Source organism: Terrapene carolina, unplaced genomic scaffold (assembly GCF_002925995.2).
Source record: "Terrapene carolina triunguis isolate 2854851 unplaced genomic scaffold, T_m_triunguis-2.0 Scaffold95, whole genome shotgun sequence".
Classification (NCBI taxonomy): domain Eukaryota; kingdom Metazoa; phylum Chordata; order Testudines; family Emydidae; genus Terrapene; species Terrapene triunguis.
Genome location: NW_020664446.1, coordinates 49,730,757 through 49,756,092, shown reverse-complemented (window position 1 = coordinate 49,756,092; position 25,336 = coordinate 49,730,757). Strand labels below are relative to the sequence as shown.

General features: G+C 40.2%; 1 protein-coding gene across 2 annotated transcripts in view; it reads right to left on the bottom strand.

Annotated features, from left to right (window-relative positions):
* CCDC6 (coiled-coil domain containing 6) overlaps positions 1-25,336 on the bottom strand; it is an 84,429-nt gene that overhangs the window by 21,078 nt on the left and 38,015 nt on the right. For both annotated transcript variants that reach the window (XM_029911400.1, XM_024209706.3), the window contains exons 3-4: positions 9,349-9,477; positions 1,070-1,173 (exon numbers count right to left, since the gene is read on the bottom strand). In XM_029911400.1, coding sequence (XP_029767260.1) covers positions 1,070-1,173; positions 9,349-9,477 — 233 coding nt within the window. The remainder of the gene's footprint in view (positions 1-1,069; positions 1,174-9,348; positions 9,478-25,336) is intronic.

Genomic DNA, 25,336 nt, shown 5'->3' with positions numbered 1-25,336 from the left:
GATGAACGATGAACACAGGTACAAGACAGCATGAGCCCTAGGTAGGGCCTCATTCTTCATAGAGCTTTTGACACTGGTATGAGAGAGATGGTTTTTTAGAGCACCACTTCATTTCCCATTAAGAGGGCTACCGTTCAACACAGAACTATAAGGACAAATGTAAACTACTTTTAATGGTATTTTTTAAACCCTGGGCTTATTCATTATTACTTGTATTGCAGAACTTCCCAGAGGCCCAATCAGGAATCAGAGGCCTCATTGAGGTGGATGCTGTACAGCTGTATAACAGAAGAGTCCCTGGCCCAAAGAGCTTATAAACTTACGTCCTTTTTGATTTTCTATGATGTATTATGAATTTTTTTTTTAAGTCATGAAAATATCAGGAATGTCAAACCTGAATGTCCCTAGTTTTGCTGAAGAACCTCTGGGAGGTTTCAAGGATATTTAATGTGAGCTGTAACACCCTTACAGCAGGGAAAGATTGTATAACATTATTTTAAGATAGCCTTTGGTTAAAGATTCGTCACTGAAATTAAAAAGCTGTTAAAAGACAAAAACAAAGTTTAAAAAAATATGATGAAAAATATCTTCTCCCAAATTGCTCAGTTCTCTCTTCATTCTTGTGACGTCACAATTTCACTAGTCCTTAAGTCAGTCTTCCAGGCTACAAAGGACCTTTCTTATGGGATAAACAAGCAGAAAAGAAAAAAAAAAAAAAAAAAAAAAACTCTCAAGACTTATTTATACACAATAAAGCAGCAAAGAAAGGGTACAAGCCCAATTGTTTTCTTTGCAGGTCACCTTTTAAAATAGCGTTAAAACCAGCCTGCCAGCAAATAGTAAGTGAGCAAGTTTGCAAGTTTCTCCCTAGTTTCCCAGTTCCCTTGTTTCTTGTACTACTTGGTTTTAGCAAATTTAAGCAGCCAAGTATGTGATACATTGTATCACGTCAACAAGTAACTTTTGAAATATTGTAACTTCTGCGCCTTTGGCAGATCAAACAAGCCTCTTGTGATGAATTAAGTATTAAATGGTGTATCTATAATAATGAACACATGACAAGACAAACCGTTTCTCTGCTTCAAGTTTGTCCATCCTCTTCCAGAGACGATTCACTAGTGCTTCTTGTTCTTGTTCCAATGTATTTTCAAGGTCAATCTTCTCTCGTCTTAGCTGAGGAAGAAAATTGTTTGGTGAAAGAGATGGGAATTGACTTTACTGTTTAAGATTTTTATTCTGGAAAGTTTAATATTCAGCCTATTGCTAAATTTGGGGGGGAACTGTAGATTCATTCAAACAAATAGTAGAATAGTGTCAAAGTAAATGGAGATCACATCAATACAGGTACATAAACTGCCTTTGGCGTACATTGCCTTTTCTCCCTACATAGACCCCTTCTAAACAGAACCTCTCATTCGCAGGTTTGGGTTGCTCTGTCTTTTTCCATACCTGGTCATCGAGCTGCAGTGTGGCCAGCAAGTGAAAAGATAGGTCCTAGCAGAGACACCACTCATTGCATGTGTCACAGTAATTTACATTGACAATGTATTCACATGCTTACACATCTACTATATATATATATAATTATTCTTATGGGTAATTAAAAAAAAAATTAAAGTGGAGAATTAAACAACAAAATTTGACACTACAGAGGTTTAAGTTTGCTTGACATGAGAGGCAAGTTGTGTGCATCACAGGTAAACGCAGCAAGCAATGAAGAAAAGTGGTCTCTCTATTTTTAGATAACAATGTTATAGAACCAAATTCTAAAGCCAGAAGAAACAAGGGTTCATAGAGCTTCTCAGTTATCCAATGGCTATTAAAAGACTAGTAACCATTACTGATTCAAGTATGAACTACCAGAAAATAGGAAAAAAACGGCACATCAAAATATCCCAAAAGAAGCTGGACAGTAGTCAGTTCTGGGTGAGAATGCATTGCAAGTTCAACAAGTACAGTTGTAACTGTGAAGACATCAAAGTTCAGAAGCTCTGAAGATAAAAGTAACAATAATGAAATGTACTTAGGCTAAAAGGGTTTAATACTTTGCCCTTCTACACCACTTTCCATCTGTCGATCTCAAACCAACCAGATACTACCACCACACCTAATGGGGAAATAAATTCTCTCATTTTACAAATGGGAAAACTGAGGAACAGAGATTACGATTTGCTCACAGCCATTCTGCTTATTTATGGCTGAGTCAGAAATTGAATCCAGATCTCCTGAATCTCAGACCTGTGCTTTAGCCCTTACATACAGTGCACTCTTCCTCTAAGACAAGTGAATTGTGATTATTAATAAATTAATCCAGATACCAAAGCAAAATTAGATATTGAAGTGCTTCATGAAACAGTTTACCTTCCAAATACGAGTTTTTGGTTCATGTACAAGTTTTTTCTTCGAAACTGAGTAAAAAATTAGTTACTGTAAATGAAAAGACTATTGCACTCAAATCATGACTTTTTTTTAAAATGACAATAAATATCTCTATCATCAGTTAAAGGAAGTAAAAGAACTGAAGGAAGAATAAGCCTTTCCTTTGCACTTTTGTGACAGAATCTTTAATCCAGACAGTTATTTTTTAATTTAAAAAAGCGCTTTTGAATTGAGATTCTAGATTAATAGTTAAGGAAATTTATACTTAATACAACCAAAAGTCAAGTCCAGAAGCAGTATGTTGCAGTAAACACTCAAGGCTGACTCTAGCAGAAGCTGGAGAGATATAAAGATAAAGTGTTTAGCACACTGCTCTTTAGCCAATTCATCTCACCAGTGCTTGGAAGAGTACAGGACATTCTGAGAATTCACTCCTCCCTACCCCCAAAACTACCACCACACACATTTTTACTACACCATGAAGGTACATAGAGGGAAGTTTAGATTGGACATTAGGAAAAACTTCTCAACTGTCAGGGTGGTTAAGCACCGGAATAAATTGCCTAGGGAGATTGCTGAATCTCCATCATTGGAGATTTTTAAGATCAGGTTAGACAAACACCTGTCAGGGATGGTCTAGATAATACTTAGTTCTGCCATGCATACAGGGGAGCGGACCAGATGACCTTTCGAGGTCTCTTCCAATCCTATGATTCTATGATTACCTGATGATAGGGGATGACTACAGATCAGCTGTTGTAGTACAGTGGTCTCTGCATCACTTAATTCATACAATTCAGATTACATTAATCACATCTGAACTCTTCTTTTAATCGCTTTTACATTTCAGGTACAATCTAGCACAACTCAAAAAAGCTTAAGTGAGAAAAACAAAGTAATATAAATTTTCTTCAGTCAATCAACAATTGCCAACAAACTCAGATTCCATCAGACACTAAAAATAAATTAGCCTTGCATCATGCCCTGAAGATCAAGAGACGGGCTCTGATGGACTCCCAAGTGGAGTGAACTCCAGAAGCGAGGGTCCTCAACCATGGAAGTCCCACTGCCACTACTGCACCTGCAGCAGCACAAAGTGTTCAAATATAGGTATGGAAAGCAAGTATCTCCTTACACATCTTAAATGCTGTAATGGGATGTACATAAGAACAGCCATATTGGGTCAGACCAAAGGTCCATCTAGCCCAGTATCCTGTCTTTTGACACTGGCCAACGTCAGGTGCCCCAAAGGGAATGAACAGGTAATCATCAAGTGGTCCATGCCCTGGCAAACAGAGGCTAGGGACACCATCCCTGCTGATCCTGGCTAATAGCCATTGATGGACCTATCCTCCATGAACTTATCTAGTTCTTTTTTGAACCCTGTTATAGTCTTGGCCTTCACAACATCCTCTCGGCAAGGAATTCCACAGGTTGACTGTGCGTATTGTGAAAAAATACTTCCTTTTGTTTGTTTTAAACCACCTGCTGCCTATTAATTTCCTTTGGTGACCCGTAGTTCTTGTGTTATGAGAAGGAGTAAATAATACTTCCTTATTTACTTTCTCCACACCAGTCTTGATTTTATAGATCTCTATCATATCCTCCCTTAGTCATCTCTTTTCCAAGCTGAAAAGTCCCAGTCTTATTAATAACTCCTCAGATGGAAGCCGTTTCATACCCCTACTCATTTTTGTTGCCCTTTTCTGAACCTTTTCCAATTCCAATATATATTTTTTGAGATGGAGTGACCACATCTGCACACAGTACTCAAGATGTGAGCGTACCATGGATTTATACAGAGGCAATATGATATGTTCTGCCTTATTATCTATCCCTTAATTAATGATTCCCAACATTCTCTTCGCCTTTTTGACTGCCACTGCACATTGAGTGGATGTTTTCAGAGAACTATCCACGACTCCAAGATCTCTTTCTTGAGTGGTAACAGCCAATTTAGACCCCATCACTTTATATGTATAGTTGGGATAATATTTTCCAACATGCATTACTTTGCATTTATCAACACTGAATTTCATCTGCCATTTTGTTGCCCAGTCACCTAGTTTTGAGAGATCCTTTTGTAGCTCTTCGCAGGCAGCTGTGTTCTGCACTAAGGAGCTTCCAAGTGGACTTCAAGCACAGACTAAAGTCAGTATCTACATAATGAGTTTGGCAGGGACTAGTTACATTTTAAACTAAGGGCAAGGGGCTGTGGCTACCCGGTTAAGATTGTACACTACCCTCAGATTAATAGGAAAATTCCCACTGATGTCAATGGAAATTTGCGTAGACACAGGTGATAGAATGTGGTCCTTAGGCTCTCAAACTTAGTTATATTCAGCATTCTATAATGGGAAAATGGTATTTTTAGGGCCACAATAATTTCTGCACTTTGTTTTTCTTGACCATCCATCCTCCTCTCTTTGGTTTTCAACCTATATCCCCCTCAAAACTCCATATTTGTGCATATTGTTCTTTCTTTTCTATGCTTTTCCTTTGTCTCAGGACTTGAACTTACTGTTCCCCCAGCATCTCAACTCTACCTCTGGGCTTCATCCATCCCCTTTCCACTTCACACCTTACCATATTGCTGGCCCCAAAGAGTAACCTTCCTTCTTAAGCATCAAAATCTGTTCTCTCTTCTTTCAAGAACTACAGGCTAAAGGGGTGGTTGTAGCACCAGATTCTACTGTTAGCTAAAGTCCTACTTATCTCCCCAACTGCATCTCTTCTAGCTGCCCTCTGCTTTGCTCATTAGGGAAGCAGCTGAAAGAAGAAACAGTAAGAGGCCACAACTAGTACTGCAATCACAACAGCAGACTATAGCACTTGGATGGCAAACTGACAGCCACTTCATCCTGTATCACTGCATCAACAATGGAGAAGCACATTACAGTTCATTTTAGCTAAAATACCCAGCTAATGAAATTGCCAGAGTTTCAAATTGTGCTGTTATGCTTTAGGGTGTGATGTCTGAACCAGAATTAAAATCTCTCAGATCTATTGTTTGTCTTAAGGCAGATAGCTGGAAAGAACTACATCAGGTAAAATTCAGAAACACAAGGGAAAACAAAAATGAACTGCAGAAACAACTGTCAGAGTGGATTATCCCTGGAGTGGGTTGCCCTGGCCTACTGGCTTTGACACCTGTGCCACAAACAGAGCACACTATAGTACTCAAATCTGGAAGCAATGAAGGCATGAATGATCACTGGAAGTTCTGCACTAGAGAGAACTTAGTCACGTTCAATAGAAGATACTGTGGGTCACTGATACTACCTGAGAATCTATGACAGTGTTGGATCCCGTAGAACCTCAACACTGCAAGCAATGTAGCCTCTGATGTTAACACATATTGTCTCCACAACAGTTTGAAACCATTCCTTAAAATCATCCTTCCTCCTCCTCAAGCATAACATCAACATCAAGGCAGTCTTATTCAAATATTCAGTCTGCCACACCTATGTAACTCTGGGGAAATCATTCTCTCTCTCTGCCTTAAAATCTCCACCTGTATAATATTTCCCCTTTCTTTCCTTTTGACTGTTTCTTACCACATGCATATACAGGTTGTAGCACAATGGGGTTACAATCTCAATTGGGGTCTCTAGGCATTAACATAATAGTAACAGATGAGTTAAGTATTGTTGCAACTCATCTCCTTAACTTAAAAAAGAAAAACAAAACAAAAAAAAACCACAAGAGGGAAGAAAGTGAATATGCACTGTAGGGGGTTTAAAGGAACTTGGGATTTATTTTACCATGCTGAAAAGAGAAAATTATATAAACAAAACTTTAACACACCCAACTCATAGAAGCAAGGAAATTCAAAGACAATTGGTCATCTATCTTTGACTCAAAACTTTGCACAGACATAAAATTAGTGCATTATGCCAGGTACCTAAGTACAAGAAAACTGGAGGACAGCACAGTAAGAACACAGCCCTTTTAGCTTTTAACCAAGCTGTCTGCCCAAGATACACAGTAACATCACAAATGCTAATGAATTTACAGAGACAAGGTGAGTCAAGTAATGCCTTTTACTGAACCAACGTCTGTTGGCAAGAGAGACTAGCTTTTAGGTTTACAAAGAGTTCTATTTCAGGACCCGAGGAAGAGTTCTGTGTAAGCTTCAAAGCTTGTCTCTCTCAGCAACAAACATTAGCCCAATACTACACATTACCTCACCCACCTTGTCTCTCCAACATCCTGGGACCAACACAGCTCCAACACACAAGAAATTTACAGACACTATTTGCACTGATATTTCAAAGGTTGTAAAACAGCATAATATTTCAGTTCAGTTTGTCTGCACTTTAGTTCTAAGTGGCCACCACCACCACCTTGTGGCTAAGAGAGTTACTTCAGTTTAACGTTTGTTTCCAGATTTTGATTGTCATGATTTTGTCAGGTACTACATCCGCCTAATTTTCTATTCCTCAGATCCTTCAATAAATCCACATTTAAGTATAATCCACATTTAACAGAATAATATTTAGTATATATAGTATTTGACATGTTCAAAGTGCAAAATAAACTAGGGGGGATAAAATCATGGTTAAAATAATTAAAATCAATGTTTAAATTAAAAAAATACTTATTTAAATTCGATTTTTTAATTACATGAGAATTCTTTACTTTCATCCCATTTTATAATGTTCTGTTTCTAAAGTAGATGTGTGATACTTTCATTAGTTTTCCAGTTACTAGTAGAAAAAACCCCATCCATGTAAAATCTGGAATTCTACTAGTCTCACATTTAAAATGCTCTTCTATGCTGAAAAAGCCAAGTCTAGGGCCTTGTATTGTGAGAAGACCACAAATTCAAACAACTTGATTAGCAAATAGCCTCTGATATATTTTCAGCCAACATTCCCTTCCAATATGCTCAATTTCCATAAATCAAGAAAGCTGAAATCCTCTGGCCAGGCTATGCTTCATCAGGGTTTGCCTTGTGAAGTCAATGGGACATGTGCTTATAAGTCACTAGGTGCTTTTGAAAATGCCACAATTAGGTGCCTAAATATGGGTTGGAAAAGTCTGGCCTATCTTTATAAAAAGTTCACAGTAATTTTGTTAATATACTGAAAGTAGAAATAACTTTTCAGTGTGAAGCTTTTGGTTTTGAAGTGACAGCTTTATGCCACAAAAAGTTTAATAAGAACAGTTTAGCTCCCTAACGATGCAATGTCCATGCTTAATTTTAAACAGAGTAGTCCCACTGAAGTACAGTAAATGTGAATCAAGTATACCTGCTTAAGTATTTGCAAGATCAGGACTTCAATTTCCTGTATTTTGATTTTTGCCTCTAGAAGTGTTGTAAAATTCAAAAGATACCCTATCCGTAAAACTATTTTTAAAAGTTTATAATTTAATTCATTAAAGTTTTCATCTAAAATTGCGACAGCACACATTTTCCAATTAGTTTTACAGAGCCTCAATTTAAATCAATTACAAAAAATCAAATGATTTAAAAATCACTCCATCCCAACATTACAGAGAACTCCCAAATCATTTGAAATCTTTTCAATAGTATATAATAAAATCCCATAAACTTGATTACTAAAAATCAAAGTGATAATTCTCTATTTAGTCTATTTATGTTTTGCATTTTGGGTATAATTTCTCCCACGTTGTTGACAGTTTCATTACCTAGTATCATGCATGAGGATAATGATATGCCTGCCGTTGCTCTGGGAGTCCTCACGTCCAAGCCACTTTGGGAGTGTACAGCTTTTCAGTCTACTTCCCTGAATCCTTGCACAAAGCCAGGATGAAGCAGGAGTTTCTTCTGCTATACTGAACTATTCCCTGTGTGAAGCAGAGACTCCATTTTCCCTATCCATGGGCCATCATGTGTCAGGTGGGGATAGCATATCCACTGTTAGAGACAGTGTCTAATATGTGGTGAAGAGCAGCAGCTCGCATCAGCTCCATTACCAATCTGCTTATGAGCCTAGAGGCTAAGTGCTAGACACAGTATTAGCACCTCTAGGTGAGAGTGCTGGCAGAGAGATGATTTTATTGTCATTTATATAGTCTATATTTCAATATTAATTTTGTTATTGCTGTTTTTCTTTTTTCTAAGTTACTTTTTCTAATGTTTCCTTCTAGGATACAGAGATAGGACCATCCAGGTCTGGAGGGAAGACACTCCTCCTTTCCAATGTGGCCCCTCAGGTGTGTATCACTCCTACAGGATGGGAAATAAGCAGGGTCATAAAGTGGATGCTGGAGCATTATGTTGAGGTAAGTGGATTTGGAAATATGGGGGGTAACTTTCAAACAAATGATTTTTTTTCTATGTGGTCTTTCAGTTGCATTAAGTGTGGGAGATACTGCTGAGGCAGTGGACAGACTGATGTGCAAACTTCTCCAGTATAAGAACATACACTGAGGGGAGAGATGTGGTGTTTGAAATGTGGCTGCTGAACAACAAACATACATCTGTTTTTAAGGTAAAACCATGTGGGACTAAGCTATGTTTTACTCAATTGTTATTTTATCATTTTGTGCTCTTCCTTGCTTCATTGTAAACAATGTGTACCGTTTCAAGTACTTGTATGTGGGTACAGGTGAGCTAAAGTGTTATAATGGTGGTGGCAACACCAGTATTTCTCAATGAACAAAAGGCGAACGTACTTTACAAACCTTGTAACAGCCCTGTGAAGCACTATTATACAAAACAGGCAGTCTGAAGCACAAGATTAAATAATTTACCATAATCATCACAAAATAAACCTACCAGCTATTTCCTTTGAATATCCCTGATACTTTTCCTATCCCAAAACATTAAAAACTGAATAATTACCTCCAGCTAAATTACAGATTTTAATAAATGGGTCAAATTTGGAGCCTAAAATATTTATGTATTTTTAAATCACTTTTCCCCCCAGTGAAAAAAATCTGAACAGAAGTTGTTCTCTAGGATAAACACTTTATTTCAAAGAACAGGAAATAGTTTACCTGCTCCAAAGTGAGCTGCTTAGAAATAGTATCGTTTTCCAGTTTTTTAATTTTCTTCATCAGCTTGTTCACTTGAAACTCCTGTTCCTGCTCTAAATGCTGCTCCAGTTCAGCCTTCTCATGCTGTAGCTAAAAATTCAAGATACATATGAAAATATTTCAATGCATAATTATAAAAGTCTACAAAGCAGATTACACAGGACTATAAGCAACACCACATTTATTCTTTCTGGATATTAAAGTCTTCTCTACTGGCTGTATTCAACTCTCATTAGAAGATTTGAAAATATACACCACACTTTTTAAGATCAACATTTTAAATTATGCTTAATATATAAAACAGATGAAAGTAGCTTAAATTTCCAAATATTTAGCAAAGACAAAAATCTTCTCTCTTGCATTAATCCCATCAAATGGGGTCAGCTCTTGGAGTCCTCTCCATCGAAAGTGCTCTGTTCAGTGCCATGTCATCTCACCATGTCTTTCTTTATGACATCCCACAAATTCTTGAGTCAGCCTCTTTTTCCTTCAATCTTGATCTGTTGGACTCTTACTCACATAGTTGTCAGGACGGCACTTGACATGACCAAACCATTTGAGCCTACACTCCATTTTTTTTGTTTATGGATGTTACCGGTACTTTGAACATGTCTAAGGCCTGGGCTACACTAAAGGGGGAGTTTGAACTAAGATACGCAACTTCAGCTACACTATTCACATAGCTGAAGTCGAAGTATCTTAGTTTGACTTACCTAGCCGTCCTCACGGCGGCGAGTCGACCGCTGCGGCTCCCCCGTCGACTCCGCTTACTCCTCCTGCCGAGGTGGAGTACGGGCGCCGATTCGGGGATCAATTTATCGCATCTAGACGAGACGCGATAAATCGATCCCCGATACATCGAACACTACCTGCCAATACGGCGGGTAGTATAGACGTACCCTAACACACACATTCCTTCTGGGGTCTTTCTTGCTTATCCCATTCATCCACGTCAACCTTCACATTTCTCTGGAACAGATCATTCAGTCATGTTTCTTTGTTGCCCACATTAAGCATCATATACTAAAGCTGGATGGACTATTCTTTTATAGGCTCTCAATCTTACTGGTATCTTCTTGTCACATACTACACCACTTCTCTTTCCATTTGAGCCATGCATTTATTATCCTAGCTCTAATTTCGTCCTACATTTCTCCAGATTCTGGAACGCAGATACTTGAAACTTTGCCTTTTCGATACTGTCTGCCCATCTAATTTCAAGGATAATTCTTCATTGTTCACATTATTAAAATTACATACCACCTACTCTTTTTCCTATACTTATTTTGAGGCCAGGTCTGTCCAACACATCTCCCCTTTTTCCAGATCCTTTTCTAGAGCATCTTTCTCCTCACTGCATAGAACAATATCATCTGCAAACAGCATGCACCAAGACGCCTCTTTCACTATGTTCCTTGTGAGGGTATCCGGATGAGGATAAACAAGAAAAGGCTCAATGCTGATCCCTGAGGTACTCAGACCTTTTCCAATAGTTTGCCTGTTTCACCACTAAAAGTTGTGACTATTGACATCGCACCTACGTACATGGCTTGAACAAGCAGCACGAATATTTAATTTTTTCCCTCATTCACCACCAGATCTCTCTTAAAATGCATGCAATTCGAATATTACAAGTTGTATGAAAACTGAGAAATGCTGTTATGTAGCGTAACGTTAAAACAGAGGTAACTTTCTAAGAAAAAAAACAATTTGTAATTTCAATATCAAAAGTATACCATTCCCTAGTTTTATACCTTTGTAGACCAGAATTTAAATCCTGCCTCTGATGGTCACATCTTCATGCTCACCTTAAATACCCACCCTACATCACTCCCAAAAATATGGTATGACTAGAATTTTCAGAAGAGAGAATTAAGACTGGAACATGAGGGACCAGAGCAATAACAAAAATGCACATAAACCTTGCACAGCAGTGCCTAGCTCAAGGTAATGCAAGTTTTTCACTTTTATCAATTTAAAATTCACTCTAATTTAAAAAAAAACTGGACTCATTCTCTCATGAAAATTAATACCAAAGCCAGCTGCTGATAATCAGGTTAACTTTTAGTTAGTGAATTAATAACTGTATGAAGAGGTACATGACCAAAAAGTCTTAGGCCAGGCCTACAATGAAATGTTATATTGGCATAATTACTTTAATCAGGATGTGAAAATAAACCCACATCCTTGACCAGTGTAGCGCTGCTGACATGGCTGCATCTACACCATGGGTTATGTCAATGGAAGAGGGCTTCCATGAATATAGCTAACTTCATTTGGGGAGGTGATGTTCCTACACCAACAGAAAACCCTTCTGTTGATATAAATTGAGTCTACACTACACTGATGCTTAATGTCAAGTGTGTGATTAGGGACTGTTAACATCAGCAGCGAATCAGACAAATAAAATCATAAAGGTTGTTCAAAAACTAACCTAATCAATGACACGAACCAGAAACATTTATTATTTAATCAAGTTTAGCTGCAGCTGCATAATCTGGCTCATCACATCATGGTTGCTTAATGCTTGGGTGTGGAATCTGCATCAGAGGAAATGATGAGGCTCAATCACTTATGCTGTACCTATTGTAGGACCCATTAAATCCGATCTTAGCAGTGTGAGCACACTGCAGCCAAAGCACAAGGTTGTGCTGATCAGAACTCCAATGGCTCCATCTGATTTTCGGCAAAGCCAACAGCGGTCCAGCCAAAGGAATGCTTTCTTTTCTACTTGACTCAAATGTATGAAGCACATCAGAAAGCTGAGTACCCGAGGAGCACAGAAGAAAGCATTGCCCATGTGAGAAAAAATGGTAAGGACTTGCCATGCTGGGTTCTGCAAGATTCTGACCTCTTTGGTGGACTCCAAAGCAACTTCCTGGGGCTCTTCTCCTCTTTTTTCTTTTGATTCCACAAGACAAAGTATGGCAGAAAACTAGTGGTGGTACTCTCCCAGACACCAAACTCTCATGACAAAGTGAGATGTCACCCTTAGATTGTGCAGATCATCCCTCTCCTTTCTTACTTGCTTTGATCAGCAGTGAAATAGTTAATAATGCTGACATTTCAATCTCGCTTTCCCCCAATAACAGCTGCAGGCTGGCATGGCTAAATCTCTCACTGACATAAAGAAAACATCCACTTAAGTAAAAGAGTGCATTAAGGGAGGGGTGGAGTATTTTCAGACAGACACTGTGCTTTTAATTATATGTGCAGCACTTAGGTTTTAGTGATGGTTGCTTATAAATACATAGACAGCTGTGATTTGAAGAAAAGGGTAAAAAATATGCACTTGGTAACTGGAAATGTCAGCTACATAACATTGTCTCAAAGATGAAAATATTAAGTGGTGTAGGAAATGGGCGTTTTAAAAAGGCAGCAAGGTAAAAAGATGGGCAGGCTTGGGATAAATTTAAGACTGCAAACAATTTATATGGCCAGACTGCTAAAAAGAAAGCTGTGCAGTGACAGAAAGCATCAGAAATGCTCCCAAAAGACAGTAGCAAATACAAAATTGATGTACGCGTAAATAAAAAGTAGTCGACGGTCAACGCCTTTGGTTTGTGTATTACCCTTGGCTGATGATTCAGGGCAAAATTAATTTTTGCTCTTTATTGTGATCCTGGTATCTTATGAGTTTCTTGAATTCAAATGCATTTTCCATTCAAATACATTTGACTCTTGTGGAAATAATTAGTCTTATTTCCTACTGATGCAGTTTCAAATAGACTACAAAAATCTAGATTTTATTCAGTTTGTCTAGTGTCTTCAACCACAGATATAATCTATTTGGATTTTAAAAAGATATTTCTGAAACTGAGAAGCTACATAGGCTTTGTTCCCAGATGGCATCAGGTAAATGATACCCATTCTGTATGCAATGAATTATTTCATTTGCATCTTGGAGTTAATATGACATTTGAATGGGGTCAGCAGCTTGTTTTTACAAGATATATTATTTTCAAAAGGACTGTCAAGAAGAAGAGTCAGATATCAAATCTATTTTTATTGCCCACTTAGTTTGCACGAATACACAAATTATGCCTATTCATTTGATGGTGTCCCCTTTAACATTATCCACAAGTCATCATGTGAGATACACCAAACTTAGAACAACTAGCAAATAGTACAATATTGGTAAAGGATACTGACAAAGCAGAATCTCACTAATTTTTAAATTTAGAGAGTCAAAAGAATAAATGAGTTTGTAAGTAAAAAAAAAAAACTAAATTATCCCTTTGGGCAACCTGTTACATGCAAGCTTAATTTTCAAAATTTTCAAAATATATTCCATGAAATCTCAAAAGGTGTAACAAGTGAATGCAAGGAAAAACTTGCAATAACAAATCCTATACCAAGCATATCTAATGGAGTTATGCAAAAAAAGTTCTCAAATTAGTAGTTAATTTTAACAGAGTCCTATGACAGGTTTCAAAGTAGCAGGCGTGTTAGTCTGTATCCGCAAAAAGGACAGGAGTACTTGTGGCATCTTAGAGACTAACAAATTTCGTGGGCTGCAGCTCACTTCTTCAGATGCATAGAGTTCCATCTGAAGAAGTTAGCTGCAGCCCACGAAAGCTTATGCTGAAATAAATTTGTTAGTCTCTAAGGTGCCACAAGTACTCCTGTTCTTTTTCCTGAATCCTATGTTTCCAAACTTTTCAAAGACTTGGCTTGTCAGCAGAACCCGATCAAATAAAAGTCATAAATACAAGACATTTAATTTAAAACAAGGGCTGTAAAAATAGTTATTAGTGAGGTGGTTGTGTCACTAAAATCCTTTTTTCAGATAATGAAGGATGTCCCGTATATACTCGATCATAAGCCGGTTCGTTTATAAGCCGACCCCCCCCCAAGATGCATAAGTAAAAATGGAAAATTTTTATGACCCATTCATAAGCTGAGCCTATAATTCAGGGATCAGCAAACTTTGGCAGTTTGTTTACCTCGAGCGTCCACAGGCATGGAGGTAAACCCAAGTAAACAAAGTGTCCCGGCCCACCAGCTGCTTACCCTGACGGGCCGGGACAGCAACTGGTGGGGAATTTTTGGGGGGGGGAGGGAGAGAGGAGGAGGGAGAAGCTGGGGGTCAGGGGAGTAACCCGTGTGACCACCCCTCACATGACCCCACCCCTAGCCCAGGACCCCCACACTCTCCCCATCCTATCCCTTCCCACCTTAGCTGTGGTGGGCCAAGGGAAGATGTCTCTGGCCTGGCCGCAGCCTGCTCTGGCGGGCAGGGCCAAGTGTCATGGCCACCGCGTGCTCCGGCAGGCGGGGCGGCCGCAGCGTGCTCCAGCAGGCCGGGCCAGGTGGTCGCAGCGTGCTCCAGCGGCCGGGCCAGGCCAGGCCGGACGGCCGCAGCGTGCTCCAGCGGGCTGGGCGGCCGCCTCTTCCCTTCTGGCTCTGCTGCCTCTCCTTGCCCCCTCTGTTGGGGGGAGGGGCTGTGTCCCACCTTTCCCAAGCCGACCCCCTTCTCTGATGTTTTCCTTTTTTACTAAAAAAAAAAATTCAGCTTATGAACGAGTATATACCGTACTTCATTCCAAGATGTCTGCTGAGGTGGTATTTTCTCTCATTGTGCATATGCAGCATTTTGCCCAGCAGAACCAAATGCTGTGTTGCATAAAGCTAACTGAACACAGTGCTTCTACAAGCCCAATAAATAAGCATACAAGTTTTACTAAAGGCTAATATCAACCATTTTAAAACATACGTAAGCAAACTCTGCTATGCCACACTACAGCAGAAAGCATAGTCTAAGAAGGACAGGCATCCTTGGTAAATTATCTGCTTCTCTTATTATAAGTGCAAGTGTGTATATATTTACAATCAAGCGAGCAAGTAATAAAAATGTTTCAAAATCAATTTTATAACAGTTGAAAAATTAATGCAATTTTATTGTGTTTTATAACTGCAATGAATAATAGCATGCTGAACTGGGAAATTCTTATGAAACTACTAATGCGAGAGCTGTAGTTCGTGCCTTGCAGGTCAGCTGTCACATTTAAAATGTAGTAGAAACATTCTAGGAGCTCTTTCCAGATGCCACTCAATGCAGTGTGTAAGTCCCTTCCAATGTGAAAAACAAAGATTCAACAATGCAACAGTTCAGGTAACATGAAAAAAAAAAATCACTCTGCCAACTGTTCGGCAATTGCATAATGGGGCAGCAATTTTTTCTTGGCAGCAGAATGTTGATAGCTTGAAAAAATAAGAGGCCAAGAATTCTACCTGGGTTAGCAGAATATATCACAAGGCCTCCCTGGGACATCTAAAATTCTTTCACGTACATCAGTTTATCTTATATTTCTCAATTAACCAAAACTGCTTGGGAACACGTTAGCTTCAATTTGAGAAAATTCAATTCCAGGTTAGCTCAATGTTGCGATCAGAGCTCCTATCATTTCAGATTAGGATGGGCACCCAAGTTCAGGTGTTTATTCCCAAACAGAGAGGGGAGAGACTCTCTTTATGGACTTAATTGGAAGTCTGACAGCCTCCAATGGAAGTCCCATCCAAAATAGGATCATTGTCTGAGACAGGAAGGATTCTGTCTGAAGCACAGAAGCCCCATATGGAAGAGGAAAGATGCCAGTTCACTATTTAGGGGTCTTTTTTTCCTATTTATATATCTTCTCATGACAACACCTCTCAGCCACATGTGTGCAGTATCCCTGAACAATTACACGTGACCTTTGCTCCCTTACCTCGCTCTGGACATTGCAACAAGCCTAGCCTACTACACTTCATGTAGCAGGAAACTTAAAGCTGCTCTCAAACCAGAGATGGTGCAGTGTAGCTTAAAATAACGTGTCCTATTTTTAAGTGTAATAGGCAATGAAGTCAATGACAGCTGGAAACCTGCCTATCAAAATTAACTAAACAAAATTCACTGTTTGTGAACAAGATTGGTATTAGTTTTTCTTATATGGAAAATAGGTTGGCTTCAGTGGGAGTTGCTTGCTGCCCACCACTTTTGAATATCAGACATTGAGGAACCTAATTATGAACACTGTAGGTTCCTATTTTTGAAAATCTTGGGCTATGGCAATGCAACATTATGGTTGCACAACTCAAATAAAGGTGGAAGTTACCATAAAACTGGAGGTTCTTCGAGATGTGTGGTCCCTATCTGCATTCCACACATGGGATACACATGCGCATCATGCTCCTGCATCTGGAATGTTTTGTAAGCAATGTCCATTGGCCCACACATGCGTGTAGCTCTCCTTGTACTCCAAACGGAGGGCATAAAAGGTCTCTCCAGTTTCCCATTCTTAGTGCAGTTCAAACAATTCACAGCTGAAAGGACAGAGGATGGGTAGTGGAATATAGATAAGGACCACACATCTTGAAGAACCTCCAGTTACAGCTAAGTAACCTCCATTTCCTCTGAGTGATTATCGTTATGTGTATTCAACACGTGGGAGATTCACAAGCAATAATCAGACAGGAGGTGGGTGCACAGATGCAGAAGTGATAGCTGACTGTAGTACTGCTGTCCTCAGAGCTGTATCCACAGTTGATGGCTAGACCAGAGGGTAATGTCTCAAGAAGGTATGCAAAGAGCTCCAAGTACTGTGCTACATATCACTAGGAGTGCTATGTCCCTCAGCAATATAGCTGCAGTAATTTGCCCGCTGGTGGAATGAGCCCTCACTTTCTCCAGAGTGGGAACATGAGCTAATTGGTAACAAAGGGTAATACAACCTGAGATCCATTCTGCATCAATGTAGCTTGACCCCTCAAGATTGCTCTGCTATGGAAACATAGTTAAGGAGTCTTTCTAACATCCTTCATTCTTTACAGATAAAAAGCCAAAGCCCTTTGGATGACTTTAGAATGCAACCATCTCTCTTCATCTGAAGCATGTGGGGTTTTGGAAAAATACTGGTACGTGGATTTTCTGACTCCTATAAAACTTGGAAACTACTTTAGAAACAAATCTAAGATAGGTTTGTACAGACACTCCCCAGGTTATGCAAGACCCGACTTACACAAATTCGACCTTACGCAAAAAGTTCCATAAGGCATAAATAAAATTTTTGAGTTGCGGAAAATATTGCATAGCGTACGGAAACGCAAAGTACTGTCGTGCGGTGTGCGGAGGAATACAGCAGTAGCATCTCCTACAAGGGAAGGCTTTGCGCTCTCACAGCCTCTCAGTCTCGTGTTATTTCAGTGATACTGTATTTCTGTTATTTCACCCTATTATTTCATTCAAATCATGCCTGGAAAGTGACCAAGTGATAGCAAGAGTGCAGGACCAGTTTGTAAGCAAAAGAAGATTGATTTAGAGCAGAAAATGAAAATAGTGAAAAAGTATGAAGGTGGACAAAGCCGGTCTCATTTGCTCGTGAACTCGATTTGGCTACCTCAACAGTGAAAAGTATTTTGAATGACAGTGCACGCATAAGAGAGCATGTGAAAGGCTCTGCTCCTTTAAAATCACAATTCTTGAAAGTGAACAGAGGCATTGACGAAACGCTAACCTGTTATAGACAGATATATGAAGAGAAGAAAAAGATCACTATCCAGTCATCTCTCAATAAGTTTGTAAGAAAGGTTGAAAGGTCTGCAACGTCCACATCTCCACAGCCTTCCACCTCCAAAGCCTCTTCTGACGATCCCGACGATGTAATGCCTGTCTCCTCCTCTCCTTCTTCATTTACAAATTAAGCCCATTGTCATCCACCACCAAAATACAGCTTTCAGTGTGCCAGGATAACAATAGGATTAAGGTAAATGCAATATTTTTGTTGTAATTATTTGTTTTTTATGCTTGCACAATATAAGTTTCCGACTTACGTAAAATTTGGGTAATGCAAAGCTTTCCGGAATGGAACGATTGCCTAAGTCGGGAAGAGTCTGTAATGGGACTTTTTCTTTATAGAAGGCAGTATATGGTGGGTCTGCCATGAGTGCTCCGAGCTCACTAACTCTTCTGGCTGATATTATGGCTACCAGAAAGGCCACCATCATGGACAGATGGGCCACAGAGCATGTGGCCAGATGTTCAAAGGTGAGTGACAATAAAACAAAAACTGAGGTACTACTGAGATTCAAACTTCCCCATTGGTGGAAAGGACTGAGAATCCCCTTCAGAAATCTAGTTGTGACAGGATGAGTGAATATTATACTGTTATTCACCGGAGGATAGAAAGCACTGATCGGTGCTAAATGAAGTCACAGAAAATGGAGTGCGAGACCCAGAGACTTAAGGGTAAGTACATACTCTAAGACAGCAGGGATCCTGGATGATTCTAGAGACAACTCACACTGGTGAGCCCAAGAGGAGAAACACTTCCATTTTGCTAACTGCTTTTTGTAGTATTTTCTGCTTTGGTTATGGATGGATTGTACCCTTTCAGAATGTGAGCACTCTACTTCTGATGCCCATTCAAATACCAAGCTTCTGAGTTGAAGCAGTCCCAGACTGTGGTGCTTGAACCCACGCTTGTGCTGTATTAGAAGCTCCAGTAATGTGAGGATGTTCATGGGTAGGTGAACTGAGAGCATCAGCCGATCCATAAACCAGAACTGACTCTGCCAGTTGGGTGCAATCAGGATTATTCGAGTTCTTTCTTGGTGGATCTTCTGCAGAACTTGTGGCATCAACGGGATGGGAGAAAAGGCATATAACAGGCAACCATTCCATGACAGTGACAGGGCATCTCCCATAAAGCCCTTAACAGGACTGCTCTGGAGCAGTACCAAGGAAGTTTCCTGTTCTCCCACAAGTTGAAAAGGTCCCAGGCTGTTGTTCCCCATTCGGTCAAGATGTCATCGAGAACCAAACTGTGCAAAAAAAGGTCTGCTTGGGCAGTCGGCTAAGGAGTTTTGTCAGCTAGGGAGTCCTGCTAAACATACTGCTGATAGTTATGCAATGGCTGATGCACCAGTCCCAGGAGGTGACTGCCTCTATGCACAAGAGGGAGAGATCTCACTCCCCCCCTGCTTGTTCATATAAAATATCATTGTCATGAGATCTTACATTATTTGGACGTGTCTGGATCAGATGAATGGGGGGAGGGAGGTGTTGCAGGCATGAACCACCACAGGGAGTTCTAGTGAATTGATATGTATTCCAGACTCGCATAGGGTCCAGATGCCTTGTGCCATATGATCACCCATATGAACACCCCAACCCAAGAGGGAGGTGTCAGTAACCAGGCTTGCTTCAGGAGTTGGTGTGAGGAAAGGGATCCCCATACCAACCTTCTCTCATTTTGTCCAGCAAATGAGAGAGTTAAACTTTGGGCAGAACTGTCACCTTTCTGTGTACTCATCAGAGAAGGGCAGCAAAACAGCGAGATGCCAGGCTTATAGGCTGTAAAGATGAAGTCTGGGAAACGGCACAATGTGCATGAGGCCATGTGGCCAAGGAAAAGGCAAGTTCTGATTGATGACCATGGTCCTATACTGACCTGATATATGAGAACACTCATGGCCTGAAATCTCTTTAGAGGTAGATACACTCTTGCTATAGTTGAGCCCACTGTCACAACTATAAAATTTAGGAATCTTGTGGGAAGCAATGTGGACTTTTCATGAATGATGCAGCCATCCATGGAAGGCAGAAGGCTGAGCAGGGCACTGGCTGCTCACTAGACTTCCTTGTAGGAACTGACCGTCAGAAGCCAGTCGCTGAGATAAAGGAAGACTAAATCCCTGTCTTCTCATCCAAGCTGCCACTACTGAAAAAACGTTCATAAAGACCCTGGGTGCTATAGCTAGGCCAAAGGAAAGGACTCTGAATTGGTAATACTCGTAATCAAAGAGGAACCTAAGGAAACTGCTGTGGGCTGGGTGGATATCTGTTAAAATATGCATCTTTCATACTGAGAGCCATGAATCATGTGTCTTCCTCTAACGGGGGAATTATTAATACCAAGGATATCATGTGGAATTTTACTTTTTGAATGAATCTGTTCAGCTGTCTCAGATCAAGAACTGGCTTCCATCTCCCATTCTTCTTTGGGAATCAAGAAGTAAGGGGAATAGAATCTCTTCACTTGATGTTGTGATAGAACCTTCTCTATGGCTTACCTTAGGAGATCTTGTAGAATCTCCTCATGAAAGCGGTCCCTGAAAAGCAACTGGGAAAGGGGGGGGATTTGTGGAGAGGAGGTACCAGAAACTCATTCAGATAACTGCCATGAATAATCTCCAATACTCATTTGTCTGTAGTTAGGACCCTCCAGTTTTTGGCAAATAGGGTAAGGGGGGCTCCTAATGTCAGAGGAGGGGAATAAAGGGACATTAATAAAGGATATAGGTCTCAACAGTCCCATAAAAAGAAACTCTTCATCTGAGAGTTAGAGTATGACGTGCGGGTGGATGTTGCAGAGGTTGGGTTCCTATGTCTATAAGCCCTCAGTCTCTTGCATGGTGACTCCTGAGGATGGTGGTGGTAAAACTGCTAAGGAGGGCCCTTTACCCCATCTATGGTGTTTTCTCTTAGGAGGAGAAGTATAAATACCCAGCGAGCTAAGCGTTGGACTTGAGACTTTGAGGGAGTGCAGAGACTCACCTGCCTTCTTGTGGAATAGGTTAACAGTATCAAAGGGCAGATCTTGGATGGTACTCTCGCACCTCGCTAGGAAAACCTGAGGATTGTGACCACGAGTCTCTCCTTATAACAATGACTATAGCCATCCTCCTTGCCACGTGCCTTATCTACCACATTCACCACAGCTGGGAAGGAAGTTTTGACCACCAATCTGCCCTCTCCACTAAGGCCTCAAACTGGGCTCTATCCTCCTCCGGGAGCTTGTCCTTACATTAAAAAAAAATTATTATAACTAGTATCAACATATTTGGTCAAGAGGGCCTGATAATTTGAGATTCTGAACTGGAGGGAGGGGAAGAAAAGACCTTTCTTCCGAAAAGGTCAAGTTGCTTCTGTCCCTTATCAGAGGGAGTAGCCTTTGGGTGTTGTTGCTTGCACCACCAAAGAGTTAGGCAGTGGGAACAGAATGTGGATGGAACAAAATAGCGTGTCTCAGCCCTCTTAGGGGCGGGAGCACAAGAATAAGCATGCCAAGCCATCTTTGCTGGATCCACGATGGCCTTGTTGATGGGGAGGGCCACTCAACTGGGACTGGAAGGCTGCAGAATGTCTAGTAAACTGTGCTTAGGCTCCTGGACTTCCTCAAGCTGAAGCTGTAGTTCTGCAGCCACCCTGTGCATGAGCTCTTGATAGTGTTTAAAGTCGTCTGGTGGAGATGGAGAAGACGGGGTAACCACCTCATCCAGTGAAGATGAGGAGATCACTCATGGATCCAGCTCACCTTCCCCTTCTGAATATTTCAACAGGTCAAGTTGTGAGTGCCTGGGCAATGTCAAACAGGACTCCTACACTGATCCTGGGTGTCTAGGGTTGGGCTTCCATGGTCCTCAATATTGCCAGTAGGATGGATCAATTGGTGGAGGAGGATCCCGTGGCAAAGGGTACCACCCATCTTTTGACCAACTGTATTTGGTTGGAGGCTGGAACTCTGATCTCCTGTCCCGTGCCACCTCTGTCCGATGCTGCAAAGGCTCCTGGGGGGCCTCAGACTCATCTGAAAAGAAAGCCGGATCCCTTATCTCTAGTGGAACTGACAGTACCGATGATTGTGCCCCAAGGTTGGCAGGTGGGAAGAACAACTCTGCCACACCAGGTTAGCGTCCGCCATCCCGGAATAGAGACTGTCAACAGGAGGGATGAATACTGATGGGGGGAGCAAATATGTTCTCCGAGATGTTCTAGGAGATTCCAACTCAGACCATGTGGCAGCATGAAGGAACTGGAGAGAACTTTTATGCCTTTGGTTTGCTTCGGTGCACATGTGGGATAACAGACACTGCTTACAAAAAATTCCAGACACAGGCACATGGTGTGCATGCCTATCCCACATGTGGTATACCCATAGGGACCATCACTTGAAGAACCAAGAATTGCAAATGTTAAGCTGCTATAAAAGTGTTCACTTGATCATATTACAGACATGCACTTCTATTCCCATTTCTTCTATTAAATGGAGTATTTGCTTTACAGTACCATAGTCTCTTCTCAAAAACAGTCATTTATACATATGAACGGAAACGTCCCCTTTCAAAAATAGAGGTAGATCAGAGCCATCAGTAACTGACATGCTTTCAGCCAAATAATGATCTGCAAACCTCATCAACTTTAAAATTAACCTGAATTCATAACTACCTAAGAAAATTATATACAATTAGTGTATATTTTAGTACCAAGTGCCCAAGTCCAAGATCACCATAGAAAAAGGGCAGGGCAAGATATTTCAAAGAGGAGAAATTTATAATTCTGTAGTGTAAGCTCTTCAGGACAGGGACCATTTTCATGTTGTACCTTACACACTGATCAGCATATTACTGGTGGTTGGGGAAATGTGTTCCTGCACCTTTGTTTGCTCATTCCAGGGTATGTCTGGTAGTTTAGTAGTACATCGGGGATATAATCAAGCCATGACCTGTTCTGGTGGATAGGTTTATACTAGACGTACAACTAGACATACAAATAAAGTTGGTTTTTTTTGTTTTTGTTTAGGTTAAGCATTATTGCATTAAAACAGCAAAAAAGTTTCCAAGAAGTATTGCGGGAGAACAAAAAGTACAAAAACACAATCCTTTGTGAAAGTAGGGAGGGAAGAACAAACAAGTGCTTCACATACTTCCTCTATTGAAGCATGTGCTTTTTCAGCATGAAGAATGCAGTGCATCCAGAATTATGTATCACAATACTTATGGCTAGGTAAGTTTTTTGTGATGCAGCTAGATCTACGTCTTGCACTATACCACGAAAAAGATTATTTTTTCCTCTTTACATTGTGGTTGGTTGGCCAGAAACAATAAATGGGACATCTGGTGGTGTTTGTTCTTCATAGGCACAATTTTATCACCATCAACATCAAGGGTAGAATAAATTCTCTCTTTCAGGTCAATTGAGTTGGTACTGGGAAGTGGAAGATAACACCCTGACTTTGACTGAAATATTCATGGGAGCTTTAGGACATAGAATCATAGGGCTGGAAGGGACCTCGAGAGGTCATCTAGTCCAGTCTCCTGCACTCATGGCAGGACTAAGTATTATCTAGTCATTAATCTTTTTGGAAAACTACAGTACTATTTTTCAGTGAATAAGACAGTAAGCTATAAAATCTTTTGAGCTGACATTATGGCGATCAGGAATTAATCTAGATTGTCAAAAACTAGAGTGAAACTAATCTCATTGGACTGAATGGGAGTTGGGGCGTGAGGTCTCTGCAAACTAAAATTCAGACTTGAGGCTGAGTACTGGTAAATACATTGTAGTCAGAATTTTACCCTTTGGGACCTAAATTCTATGACCAAATTAGTTACCAAAGGGGGCACATGGTGTCAGGTTATGTTTTTTTATTTTGTTTTTTGTTTTGCTTTTTTAAACAATATTGCCCACCATTTGATTTCAGGGAGCTCCATCCAGAGAACATTCCCAACACTTTGGCTAGCAGAAAGGCAGTGTAGGCACAGTCTACATCAGCTCTATTCCCTCTTATGACTGACCTACTGGGGGAATCCCTAGCTAAGGTTTGGCCAGTTTCTGGTTCCACTAGTCACCAGAGCAGCACAAAGAAACAAGAGAACTCAGTCCTAAGTATTCTAGCTTAGGTTGTGAAGTTTACATTTGGTTCACCTTTGAAAGGTTAGTCATTGCAGTTTTGTTTTACTGACTCTGCTAGCGATTTGAGCTGCTCCTGCTCTTCCTTTTGCTAAGCAGTAGCAGAAGAAAATTGACAAGAATATTGTTTTCCCTCTGATGCTGCTAGTCAAAGCTATGAGTAACAGGCAAGGCAGTGGAGCAGTTTCTTGGAATCTCTGGGTAGTCTGTTAGTCCTCTGACTCAGATGCCCAACATGTTTTTCAATATCTGCAGGAGATCAGTCCGTCCCAAGGAATCTGACTAAAAATAATGAGGGTATATCTTTAATGGCTTGCTCCTTTTGAATTAAGTTCCCGATTTTGCTAAACTTCTCTTTGGGACAGAATCTTTTCCCCCATACCAGTGTCTTTCAGGACTCCCAGATGAAAGAAACTGAAGGTGCATGACTGCTCTTTTTGTAGTATATTACCAAATCATGGTTTGCTAGAACACTGACTATATGTAGTTAACTCTTCTGACTTTCTGGAGCATGTAAATATGTTCAGTTTGTGACAGTTGTAGACAGGAAGTTTATTTTAATTTCTGTAATATGCACCTAACGTCACAATCGGTAAGTCTATATAACACATACACTTTTAAAACAGTCCCTGTCCTTCCTGAGAGAGGGACTGGAATACCGATAGAGCAGCTGAACTCTAAGAAACAGAAAGACAAAATTTTTACTTACAAATAAAATAGAGATATAAATTACATTTGGTGCAGTAATTTGGTTGCTAAGGAAATTATGGAGTCCATGTGCATAAGAGATTACATGGGTTTGAAGCCACTTCAGCCAATTAAATCAAGTTGCATTTTTCACTTAAGCTATTTTGTATGAGGTTTTATTTTGCTGTAGATGGTGGTGGGTTTGGTTCAAGGCATCTCAGTTTTATATTAGAAATTTAAGTACTCTATTGAGTGAAATAAATGCACTAGCCCATCATGCTTTTTTCCAGAGCTACTGCACTCAAGATGTTCCAGTGTGTTTTACTATAAGGAAAACTACATATTACTTTGACAAGAAGAGAATACTTAATACCCCTCCTTCCATTCCCACTAAAAATGCTACTATATTGTTCATAGAAAACGATAATTCTGAAAGTTTATCTTTGTGAATTAGACTAAATTAGTATAAAACAGTGGGAGGAAATAGTATGACCACAAAATATAGAGAACCTTAACTCCTGACATTTATGTTAATGAATGAGGTAAGGTACAACCAATAAGTGGCAGTCACCCATTAATTATCCCATCTCT